The sequence below is a fragment of the Musa acuminata genome, chromosome BXJ1-9 (genome assembly GCF_036884655.1).
Source record: "Musa acuminata AAA Group cultivar baxijiao chromosome BXJ1-9, Cavendish_Baxijiao_AAA, whole genome shotgun sequence".
In the NCBI taxonomy this organism is placed as follows: domain Eukaryota; kingdom Viridiplantae; phylum Streptophyta; class Magnoliopsida; order Zingiberales; family Musaceae; genus Musa; species Musa acuminata.
Window position 1 is genome coordinate 704,271 of NC_088335.1, and position 13,103 is coordinate 717,373.

At 38.3% G+C, this 13,103-nt stretch overlaps 1 protein-coding gene across 1 annotated transcript; it reads left to right on the top strand.

Annotated features, from left to right (window-relative positions):
- The first annotated feature begins 2,696 nt into the window (after window positions 1-2,696).
- LOC103996626 (polyadenylate-binding protein 2) lies at window positions 2,697-12,334 on the top strand. The gene is made up of 9 exons (XM_009417568.3): window positions 2,697-3,236; window positions 5,220-5,338; window positions 5,462-6,118; window positions 6,212-6,289; window positions 6,360-6,449; window positions 7,742-7,879; window positions 8,851-9,027; window positions 9,452-9,649; window positions 11,881-12,334. Exons 1-9 carry the CDS (start codon window positions 2,990-2,992, stop codon window positions 12,130-12,132), a joined length of 1,956 nt encoding a protein of 651 aa, XP_009415843.2. The 5' UTR covers window positions 2,697-2,989; the 3' UTR covers window positions 12,133-12,334.
- Window positions 12,335-13,103: the final 769 nt, after the last annotated feature.

The window sequence follows — 13,103 nt, forward strand, 5'->3', positions numbered from 1 at the left end:
GTCCTTATGTATGTCTGTTTTCTGCTACTTGTTGAGAAGGAACTTCACATGGATAGTTTCTGTTATCATGAGTCTATGATAGAGATAATAAACTTGAATAAGAATGCTGGAGTGTTGTAAGTTCTTCTGGGTTGTGTATTGTGCACTTTGTCTAAAACTATATCTGAAATATGAAATTTCTCGATTCTTGCTGATAATGTAAACAAGTACGACTTTATTTTTGCCTGTAGGGATTTGTAGTGTCTGGTTAAAGTACATTTTCATAATCTAAATTAAAGAGAAACAACAGATAGAAATGAAGATAAATTGGAACCAAACTGTGCTCTATCTGAATCTGCTTATGGGAAGGAGAGAAGAAACATAAATCTTTATCAACGGTTGCAGTTGAAATTACAACTAATTGTCGGATCATTCAGAACATTCTGGTGATAGTAATAATTGGAATTGTGTTTCATGGAAGACATTCTGACTTCTGTTCAGAGGAAAATTTAATGACAGTGGAAATAGTAGAGTTGGCTTATGCACATCTTATGTGTATGATGATTAGTCTTGTGCTAGAAGTGGATGGTAATTTTGGTTGATACATCAAGTTTGATCGGCTTTCTAAAGTGACTTATGTGTTGGTTTTTGCTTCGTGTGGTTTAAGGTCTGGTATTTGCTTCATGTGGTTTAAGGTCTGGTATACCAAGTTACTTAGCTAATGAGGCTGTTAGTTGGGTCGTGAAAGTTGGTGATGAAACACAGTAATATCGCAGATGTCTCGCTGCATGTTACAGTCGGGGTCATCACCAATGCGAGAGCTAATGACAAATTACCTACCTACTTAGTTATCTTTAGTATTTCGATTCTTATATTTTAAAAAGTTACATTTACCTTCCTATAATTATAAAATTAAAACATCTATGTCTATTTAACATAACTTCGTCGGTTTTACCAACGAAAATATAAAAACAAGGAGCAAAAAATATAATTTTAACTTTTCAATTGGTGGGGCAGACAGTGTCGATGGTGGCGGACGATGACACTGTTGGGGTCATGGGTGACTATTATGGATAAGGAGAGCGACGACGAGATGTGAGAGCCCATTTGCATCTACATCGACGTCGATGCAAATGCAGAGCAGCTCTAACCTCTCGTTGTCAATGTAGATGCGAAACGATTCTCATCTCTCGTTGTCACTCTTCTCATCAACAATAGTCACTCATGACCCAGCAGTGCTATCGTCCACCACTATCGACATCGTCTGTCACCATTAACTGAAATATTAAAATTATTTTTTTATTTTTTATTTTTATGTATTCGTTGGTAAAATCGATAACATTAGGATAAATTGATCTATATATTTAATTTTTTTTAATTATAAAAAATATTAATATAATTTTTAAAATATAGGGATCGAGATATTAAAGGTAGCTAAAGTTAATATGTAATTAGCTTCTAGTGTAATACACCTCATATTAGAGGATTTTTTTGTTCCTTCCAAATTATAGAGGATGACGAAATATGTAACAAGAGAAATGCCCTTTAGGTGGATGGAACTTCACAAGTTTGAATTTACGATCATTGTTTCTCAATTAAATATTATATATATTTATATATATTTTTAATATAGGATTGATCATCTCCTGCGGGGTGCTATCAATGGAGCACAGTAATTTTCAAGATACAGTTTTAAGAAAAAAAAGAAGAAATGTATAAGCTTTTCCTAGTCATATTTAGATAACTCAACAAGCATTACAACACGATTTGGACTACTAATAATGTCCTTTATAGTTCCTCCCTATCTCTTTTTTGTCGCTTCATTTATACACTCCTCACTCTCTCTCTCTCTCTCTTTCAATTTCTGTTCTAGGGGTATTATCCTTTTCTCTCGAACGATGCCATAAGAACCTTAAATACAAATATAAACAAAAAAATCCATCCTATAAATATAAGGGGTTGTACTCATCAAGACTTCACATTGCAGACTTGAATACCAACCTAATTCACAATAAATGCTCACTTATCATAAACCACATGTTGATAGGGACCTATATATTCTTGGTTTGGCAAAGGGTAAATATAGAAACAACGGTTGGAAATACCAAGCAAGTTTCACCAAATATCCATAAAAATTATGACGCATACATGATTGGTTGGCAAAGTCGCTCTTCCATCAATAGACACATTAAGAAAATGATGTGATTAGTGATGATCAAAGCGATTAGTCGATAGCAAGCTCGAGTGAGATATAGGGGGAACATCGATGGGCCATTAAATTGTAATTAGAAGAAAAAAGAGAGAGGAGAGGAAACCGAGAACTTAGAAGTTAGATTTGTCATCAAAATACTTTTTTGTTTCCTTTTAAAAGAAAGGAGGCAAAAGCTCAAAGTTATTGGAGTAATGACAGTTAAATTATGTTAACGATACATAGATGCAGACTACGACGATGAAAAATAAGTTGACTAATTAATTGGGAGATCTGAATTGAGAATCAATTTAAACACCAAATGTTGTGTGGTTCGATCGAGCCAACTTTACCATGAACGCATGGTCTTCAAAGGGCAGACAAACCGGGTTCTTTCTCCCATCCAGTGACGGACATTTGATCCTGAAACTGACAAAGTGGATCCGACGGCCAGGATGAACCCGTGAGTGACCTAGGGTTTCCTCTTGTCCGCCGCCCAGGCGATATAACCGCGGATAAGGGCCGAGCGAGAGAGAGTGAAGCGCAGTTGGGGCTGCCCTCCCGAATCTCCTCTCTTTCTACCTATCTACCAATCTATCCGTCGTCTTCCTTCTCTTCCCTTAGCCCTTTTCTCCGTTCTCCGATCGACGTATCCCCAAACAAAACAAAAAAAATCTAAAAATTCGTTGCCAAAATCATTGTTGTTCTTACAATTTTTGCATCGAAATCGCTTAGAAAAGAGGAAGGTTTGCTGTGTTTTTTTTTTGACTCGTAGGGGAAGAGAAAGAAAGGCAAAAAAAAGTTACTGTATCTTGTTGAGGGATGGCGCAGGTTCAAGTACAGCCGCAGCCACCGAATGGGATGGCCAACAATGGTGGCGCTGCCGGGGTAAACCAGTTCCCGTCCTCATCGCTCTACGTCGGTGACCTCGACGTGAACGTGACTGACTCGCAGCTGTATGATCTGTTCAGCCAGATTGGGCAAGTGGTGTCTGTGCGCGTGTGCCGCGACATCGGCACCCGCCGCTCGCTGGGCTATGCCTACGTCAATTACAACAGCCCGGTCGACGGTGAGCAGGATGCTTCTCCATTGGCCGTGCTTTTAGATTTAGTCTATAATCTCTCAATTCGATGCCTTCATTCATGACGGTTTTGTAGATTTCACGAGTAACAGTTTGCCGAATCGTTGATCTTTTCCGTCGAAGAATACCTTAGGAAGGGGACTTGCGGCTTGTTTGTTTAACATGAGACATTTTTATTTTATGTTGGTTTGCAATTTGGATATCGTTTGAATGGGTGATGTGTAGATCCTGACTGATAAGTATTTTATGTGGTCAGGATACGTTTCCTGGAATTCTAAAACTCTTTTTATGATACTGTTGATGTTTCTATCAACACAAGCTTATGTTTCATGAAACATAAAAACGTCTATATGATCAGTTTTTTTATGCTTAAGTGATCCAAAATTAACTGTGTTGAAGATGAAGAAAATCAATAATAAGATTTCCACGTCAAAAATACATGTAGGATAGCCAATAAACATGCAAAATAAAAGACAAAGCAAAGGAAAAAGATGTTGATGGTTCAGGTTAAATAACCAACTTATGACAATTAGATGCATGCCTTGAGCTTAGTTAACTCATCTTGAATGTTCACAAATGATTAAGGTCAATTAAATGGAATAAGCCTCAATTAAAGATGTATCTCTTAGTTTTTTTTGGCTTCATTAGGTGTAATTACATGTTGTCAAAATAAATTGATGAATCAGAGAGAAAAATGGAGTGAGGAAAGAATGGAGAGGAGTGGATACAAAAAGATAGTAGAGATTTAAAGGAGGAAATAGAGTCTTACGACCCTGTGTCTCTTTGGTAAGAACCAAATGACTGGCTAATTCTCTTTGGTAGGAGCCAAATGCTTTGTAAATGCTGACTAGCATAATTCAGCTACCAAATTATAACATGTACCTAGTTTTCCTTGGCATCAGGCTCATAAATTTGGGTTCTTGTCATGCTAGGTGCGCTTAGGCGCACTGAGACTTCATTTTGTTTTTTGTGTTTAACTTCACCTGAAGCTCCATGGCTCCAAGGAATGCTTAAGGCTTCCATCTCATATGCCTTTTGGAGACCCATGAAAGGCGAGCCTCTTATATATTCAATTGTTAGTGTCCACCGTAAATCCTCTTTATCTGTCCCAAATGATGCAAATTTGATTTGTTTTATGCTATATATGTTTTTGTTGACAGAATCGACCTAGTCACATTTGTGTAATGGCATATTTGCAAATATGATAATGATTTATTGCCTGAGCCATTAAGCCAACTTTGATTATTTTAATATTGAATGATAAGTAATTTTAGTTCTAGATTTCTTTTTGTAAGGTCATCTTTTCAGGTATTCTGTGAAAAAGTGCAACCATCTTCAGTGAGGCATGCGCTTCACTTTGATTGCCTAGATTCTGAGAGGCCATCGTAATTCTTCAATTCGGCCCGAGCTTTTGATAACATTGTATTATTGTAAAGTTGGTTGATCATTTTGTTATTAACATATATAATGCTCTATGGGAACATCACTACTAAGTTTTTGTCATGTTTTGAAATTTCCTTCAATGGATACATCATCTTATGATGATTTATTGTATTTGTGTATTGATGTAACAGAGGCACTGACGGTTGCAAGTGTCATATATTAATGGTAGTAGCTATACTGAGTTAAGAAGTGGGTTAAATAACATTGCTTTATATTAAATCCTATTTTATTAGGTTGCAGTACCTAAAATAGTTAAATTGTTGACTAATCCTTCTTGTGACTTAGATGCACAACTAGATCATCTTGTTATTTATATTCTGTACCATATTTGCAATTCTTTCCTAATATTGGATCTTCCAATTACTTCTATATCTTGAGTTCTATGAGTGGTCTTTGGTCTTGCTTTATGTGTGTGCAATCTTTCCTTTGTCTTCATCCCTGAAATCTAAATAGGAAAGAAAGACCTAGTGTTTCTTGATAATGCCTAGCTAATTTGTTTGTTGCCTGTTATTCTTGCGTGGTTGACAGCTGCAAGGGCACTGGATGCGCTGAATTTCACGCCTCTCAACAATAAGCCTATTCGTATAATGTATTCAAACCGGGACCCTAGCACCCGTAGAAGTGGGGCTGCTAATATATTTATTAAGGTATTGCATCTTCTTATTTTTCTTATCAATGTGGTTTGCTTCAACCTAAGTCCTTTATAAGTTTCCTATTTTAATTAATCAAATTTTTTGTTAACGATTATTTCTTGTTACTTGTCATGTCAGAATCTGGACAAAACAATAGACAACAAAGCACTGTATGATACCTTCTCTGTATTCGGAAACATACTTTCTTGCAAGGTTGCTACTGATCCTTCTTGCCAGTCAAAAGGCTATGGTTTTGTTCAATTTGATCAAGAGGAGGCGGCACAAAATGCAATTAACAAATTAAATGGTATGCTTATCAATGATAAGCCAGTTTATGTTGGACCTTTCCTTCGTAAACAAGAAAGGGAAAATTCAGCAGACAAGGCAAAATTTAATAATGTCTTTGTCAAAAACCTATCAGAATCTACAACAAAGGAAGATTTAGAGAGAATATTTGGCAAGTATGGGAAAATTACAAGTGCTGTTGTTATGAGGGAGGAGGATGGAAAATCAAAGTGCTTTGGATTTGTGAATTTTGAAAATACGGATGCTGCTGCTCAGGCAGTTCAGGAACTCAATGGGCAGAAATTTGATGAGAAGGAGTGGTATGTTGGAAAAGCACAGAAGAAATCTGAAAGGGAGCGAGAACTGAAAGGACGGTTCGATCAAAGTATTAAGGAAGCAGCAGATAAATATCAAGGACTCAACTTATATTTGAAAAATTTAGATGATGACATCGGAGATGATTCACTGAAAGAATTGTTTTCTGAATATGGTACTATTACATCTTGCAAGGTATTGTTGCATTTTTGCCATGATTATGCTTTATTTTTGTCAATCATGGAGCTTTTCTCTAAGATGTTACCCTGATATATGTCAATTGTGCAGATTATGCGGGATCCCAGCGGTGCAAGTAAAGGTTCTGGATTTGTTGCTTTCTCGACTCCTGAGGAAGCAGCTCGAGCTGTAAGTGAAGACTTTCTTTCAGCATTTGGATAATATTCTGGAACTGACAAGATTCTTTCCATTCCATTAGCTTGCAGATATGAATGGGAAGATGATTAATGGAAAACCACTCTATGTTGCACTTGCACAATCGAAAGAAGATAGGAGAGCTAGATTGCAGGTAGTTTATCTTATGCAATTTCACAGATAATTTATCCTACTGTCCTTTTCAGTTAATGAACAAGCCTTTCATATGCTATGTGAAAGCTATTTTGGTGCCTTCACTACCTAGATACTGTATATAGAAGTCAAGTGGCCCTACCCTCTACTTCAAAGTCATATATTGATCCAACCATGCTTTATGGTTTATAATGTTGGATGATAAGGAAATTACATGTTATAATTGTAAATAAGATGAAGATGATGAGGTTGATCATGTTAGATACAAGTTCCATATCAAGTTTGTACCCATGGTTTAAATGACTTTTTTGATTGGTATATACCGATTGGTGCATGCTGACAGGGCAGTTATATTTGTTCCAATTCAAAATTGGGGTTTTTTATTTATATTTTAAATTTTAACAGATGAAAACAGTTGTTGATAAGTTAGCTGTTTTAGATGGTAAAGGAAAAAAGTAAACTTTTTGCTTTAAACAAGACTTTTCTCTCTATCACTCGGACGATGCAACCTCCGCTAATGCCGCTGCCACCTTGTCTACCTACTACCATATCCATGCTGCCTCCTCCTTGTATCATCACTGCTGTTGCCTCCTTGGATGGCATGTGAAGCTATTCTCCTCTTCCTCCTCCCCAACTTCTTCTCTCCTTTCTCTTTGGGCCGTGCTGATTGTGACACCAGCATTTTGCAAGTTCGTACACCGGTTTATAAAGGACATGTATTCGTCAGGCCAGGAACGGATGGGGCTTGGATTGGATCTTGAAGCCTTGGCTGTAAGAATTGTTCAAGGACTGCTGATTGTGACACCAGCATTCTGCAAGTTAGTATACTGGTATATGAAGGACTTGTATTGTTGAGGCTAGGAATGGTATGGGTCTTGGATTGAATCTTGAAGCCTTGGCTGTAACAATTGAGTTTTGGGTGAATCGTTTAAGCCTCTAAGGTAGTTTGGATGGAGCCTGTCAATCAGCTAGTCTTTTATTTGCTGAGTTCTACTGGATTTTGATTTTTTTCTAGGCTCTGTACAATATATTCCCTGGGCTCTTTGCAGTTATTGGTTTGCTTATTTAATGTTTCTTTTGCAATATAGATTTTGTTGTGAATTACTGTCGCCATGGTGGTTTACTTTTTGCTTGATGTATATTTTCAGTCTATTTCATATATTTCCTGATGATTGGTCATGTTTTCAACACTGTTGCGTAGTTCTACTTGACAATTTTGATATGATTGACGAAGAAATTAACTATTTTGACATGATTGACTAAAACATGTCTGCTTGATCTTGTTCAATATAGGCACATTTTTCACAGATGCGGCCAGTTGCAATGACACCTGCCATTGGTCCTAGGGTGCCTATGTACCCTCCTACTACTCCTGGTTTGGGACAACAAATCTTTTATGGTCAACCTCCGCATGCTCTTATTCCTCCACAGGTACAATGTTTTCTTAAGCATTTTGCTTTGGCTTTATCTTTAATCTTCTATTTATTATGCATACATTGAGAGTACGCCTATGAAAATATGAATTTATTTGGTTTCTTTACTGACATCTGATGTGATTTAGTGTTAATCTGCAAGGACATGGTTAATTGTAGTTCAAAAATAATGTTGTGTTATAACATAAAAGCTCATCTTGATTGCAGAAAGAGAAACAATAACATATAGTAGGTTTACACTCTTTCAATGGAGGAAGAGTATGGGTTTTGTTTGAATTTTTAATATCGAGATGTTATTTTAAGAATTGGACTAAAATCCTATTGCATTCATTAAATTCTGTTTCAGCAAAAGAAAATTTATTCTAATCCCTTGTAGCCATTGCTCCTATATGGGATGCTTGATGACTAAACTTATTAATGTGTTATACACTGGATGCTTAATGAATAATAGTTGAAGAAACTGTGTGATGAATTATGAAACATTTTGAATTTAGACAATCTAGAGTCTCAAAATCATTTTAAAAGAAACCTTGACTTATGGAAAATGAATCCTGGTGATCTTACTTTCAATGCAATATTTTTAGTATTGATACATCAGTTGTACTCCAAGTAGGTCTCTGAAGCTAATTCTAAAAACTCTCGCGGAATAGTGGCAAGATAAGCTATAACTGATAATTGCTACTTTGTTAGTCATGGAACATATGGAGTGGTACCTAAACTTTTGAAGTTGGATATGATCAATTGATAATCCTAGTCGGCTTGTTTTCGTTAACGTTGCATTGTTGTAAACATGGATGCACACAACATGCCTTTGCATAAGATTTTACTCTCAATTTCCATGGAGTACATTGTTTTTGTGCTTTTGGGCAGGTTGAACAAATTTGAAGTTTATGTTCCTTTGAAAGATTTGGCTTGTAATTAATACTTACTGTCAGTTGCATGGTTGCCTAAAATAATCTTCATTCGCAGCCGGGATTTGGCTTCCCACAACAGCATGTTCCGGGAATGAGGCCTGTGGGTGCTCCTATGCCAAATTTCTATTTGCCATTAGTCCAACAAGGTCAGCAGACACGCCCTGGGGGGAGACGTGTCAGCGCTGGACCTGTGCAACAAACACATCAGCCGATGCCTTTAATTCAGCAGCAGGTTTGTGATTTCTTGTGCTTAAAAATAGTTCTCTTTTGCCACTGCTCCATTTGATAGGTTTATTTGTTCTACGGTTGGTAACATTGATGTGGTTTGATCAGAGTATGTGGTTGATATAGATTCTACGACAGGCTGGGGAAGCACCTGGCTCTATTGGCAATTATAACCATGTTGAAGGTTAACCAATAGGGTAGACAACTCTGGCACAGCATGATTAAATAGTGTGAATAACAACATGCCTAGAGTGTATGATGGTCATTGTTCCATGCAATCGTAATATATGATTTACAGTGTGCAGTACAACTCATTGTATCATTCTTTTATGTGTAAGTGCATACACAATTATTGGTGTGTTTTTTCTTGTTTAAATCCATTCACAAGGCTCATTCACTTTGTTAATATTGTTGATATTATTCCATTCCAGATGCTTCCACGTCGTGTCTTTCGCTATCCTCCTGGGCGCAACATACCTGAGGTTCCTATGCCTGGTGCACCTGGAGGAATGCTCTCACCTTATGATATTGGTAGTTTGCCTATACGAGAGGCTGCCATTTCACAACCTATTCCCTCCGGGACGCTGGCTTCAGCCCTTGCTAATGCAACCCCTGAGCAGCAAAGAACGGTATGTGCTCATAAATAACCATGGTTTTGTGCATCTTTTGTAAAATTTAGACAATCTGGTTTTGTGCACCAGTGTAGTCAAAAGTGATAGGCATCAAAAGGCACAACGATCCCAAAATGCTCGAGGTGCTCTCAAATATTATAATTTAAAAATTATATATCATGAATAATAAAAAAAATAAAACAAAAACAACACATCAAACTTCCATTCATTTAAACTACCGAACTACATTGTTCATATTCAATAAAAAAATGATAAAATAAAACAAGATTAACATCAAAGATGATCGAAATCTAGTTTATCATCTTCAATCTTGTCACCATCTAAAGCTGTAATGACAATCCAAAACACTAAAAAGTAGCACTAATCACCACAAAAATAGCAATAATAATCGACATTTTACAACTGCTGTACTACAGCAGGCAGCAGCTGCTGTTCTCACAAACAAACAAACAACAAAGACTAACAGCAAAGCAGGAGCTATTCTAAGTTTAAATTGACTAACAGCAATGAAGTGGCAGTGGTGGGCGGGGAAGAGTGAGGGGAAGAGGCTGTACGATGGCTGGGGTGAATGGGGAAGTAGACAGTGGTGAAAAGGGAAGAAAGCAGCAATGAATGGGGAAGAGGGAGGGGAACATGGAAGAGGGAAGAGGGAAGAGGCTGTAGGAGGGCTGTGGTGAATGGGGAAGAAGGCAGCGATGAACAGGGAAGAGGGAGGGGAGGGAAGAGACTGCCATGAACGAGGAAGAAGGCAGTGGTGAACAAGGAAGGAGGGGAAGAGAGAAGAGGTTGCAGAGTGTTGTGGTGAACACGACAAAGGTTGGAGGGAGGAGAAAGAGAGATATACAGGGAGGGAGGGGAAGAAGTTGTTGCCGCTGTCGTCGAAGGAAGATGCCGTCGCTATTGTCGTTGTTGGAGGAAGATGTTGTCGTTGTCTCTGCTGCTGGAGGAAGATGCTGTTGCTGCCATTGCTGTCGTCGTTCGTCGATGGGAGGATCTCCGTCGTTGTATAGAAACGAAGTGAAAGGGTTTCTGCATTACGCCTTGTGCGTGGACAAGTCCGTTGACTCAGGGTTTTACTGGTTCAATCAAACTAGATACAGTTATTTGGTTCAACTCGGGCTCGAGCTCGAATCGGCCTGAGTTGAACCAAGCATTCGTTCGACTCGCCCAGCGCTTGCTTGGGCCTCGCCTGAGTGAAGACACCCACCCAAACCATTAGGCAGGCGCTCAGGCCTCACCTCGCCTGGGCACCTAGGCGAGCCCCTTGCCGCCCGATGACTTCACTGGTGCATCATCAAGTGAAGGTCTATGATTTCTTCTTTTATCATGTTCATTATGGATCTCTTCACCATCGATTCAGTCACCAAAATACTGCTTGATGCTTATTTACTTTATCCTTCTAATATTTGTTAGAAGGATAAAGTTACATTTATCCATCGATAAGTTGAGCATTCTAATATTTGTTACATTTTTTTATCCTTCTATCTGTGGGCAATTCATCAGCTTTTTCTGACCTTATTGATATCTTCATTGAATCTAAGATTGTTCTTTGCAGAGTGGTTAATCCAAAAGCGGACTACTGTAAACCTAAATACTAGTCCTGGTACATGTTCATAATTCTGTTTCATTGGTAGTACTTGAACCTTGACCAAACATTTCGAGATGTTTACTGGTTAAAACATCTGCTGACAAGATATTGCTGCTTAGAACAGATTCTCAACCATGTACAGGAGATTATTACTATACCCCAATGTCTTTGGGCTGAACTAGACAGTTTGTGGTCCATCTATTCCATAGACTGATATGAGCTTTGAAAGCCACATTTAAAGCTTGGAAGAGATCAAAAGTTTCACAATTGTTTTAACCATGTACCGATATTCCTCTGATGCTTTACTCTTACATCTTAACTTTTGGAGGGGTTGTTGGCTTGAGAAGATGAAACATAAAAGGAGCCTACATATATGTTGTGCGTGTATGGTTTTTTAATTTTCTCATTTTATTGATTTGCTCAATAATGTTGTTTCATGCTCCTTTTTTTTTTGTTTCTAAATTCTCTTGGGTTTTCTTGTTCTGGTGTCATATCATAGTTCCTATGATGGTCTTCACGAACATGGACTTGTGAAGTAGTTGGTCAACTGTGAACTTTCAGCTATATCTTGAGTAGTGTTTCTCTGAATGCATTTGGTTGTCTTAATTTGCTCTTACCAGCACATGTTTTTCTTGTTCAGATGCTTGGTGAAAGCCTGTACCCACTGGTGGACCAACTGGAACATGATCATTCAGCTAAAGTGACTGGAATGCTTCTGGAGATGGACCAGACAGAAGTCCTGCATTTGTTGGAGTCTCCGGAAGCATTGAAAGCAAAAGTGGCAGAAGCTATGGAAGTCCTGAGGAATGCTACACAGCAGCACCAGCATGTGAATGCTCCAGCTGATCAGTTGGCAGCATTATCCCTGAATGATGGTCTTCAAGTTGAATAACTAGTTTTTTTTTTTCTGTGGAGGATGTTCTGTTGTGGACATTGGTTTTGTTCTGGAGAGAGAACTTGTTCTTTAGGGTAGGTTCGTAAGGATCATTTTTGAGTTGAATCTTGTCAGGGTCTAGCAGATTTGTGGCTTAATTAATATTTGAAGTGACCATTGACTAACTAGCAATTTGGAATTAATTGTTTTTTGCTTATAATCTGCTGGTGATCATACTAATATTTCGTGGCTTATGCAGCAAATGTTGGGTTATGTTGCTCGGCAAAGAAGGTATGTATGGTTCTTTTAGTAGGCTGCACATGCAGGGAAGTAGTATGGCTGATGATCACATAGCTTGTTTAATTGTGAAGGGACTGATGTTTTTGAATCCATTACTTATTGGTCTTTGCAGGCTGTCACGTTCACCGGACTGATGTTTCTGACCAAAGCTAGTCTGGTGTGGTACGGAGGGTCAATGAGAAATGGGGGAGTGTGGCGGTAGACTGTCTAGTTCTCACTGCTTGGGCGTAGAGCCTCGGGGGATCAGTTTGCTTAATCTCAAGCTCGAGGGAGAAATTTATCTATCATTCCATCGGTAGTTCGTATGAGCTCAGCTTATGATGGTGATGAAAGGTTATTTAACCCTTGCATTTATCTTTCCGATCAGTTCAGTTGTGTGGGATGCCAGTATGTATGTGTTGCGGCGATGTAACAGCAGTTGAGATTTTGAGCGTGAATCTGACCAATCCCATGGCGGCGATGTCACAGCACCTGCCAGTGGCCTCCTGGCCTACTCCCCTGGCTTATCTAATCAAAAGGATTTGTAAATCAAACGGTTGCATTTTGCCGTGAAACCAAACCACCCTGCTCTCACAGCTAATTTAATCAAAGGATTAATGAATCAAATGGTTGCATTTGTCGTCAGATCATTCAGCTTCAAATAAAGTGTCGTGGTTGATGAGTCAGCTGAAATAGAACTTCGTGGTTGA

Coding starts and splice junctions, on each gene's coding strand:
- LOC103996626 (XM_009417568.3), top strand. CDS start 2,990: ATGGCGCAGGTTCAAGTACAGCCGCAGCCACCGAATGGGATGGCCAAC. Junction 7,880..8,850: donor ATGCTCTTATTCCTCCACAG/GTACAATGTTTT, acceptor CTTCATTCGCAG/CCGGGATTTGGCTTCCCACA. Junction 9,028..9,451: donor TGCCTTTAATTCAGCAGCAG/GTTTGTGATTTC, acceptor ATTCCATTCCAG/ATGCTTCCACGTCGTGTCTT.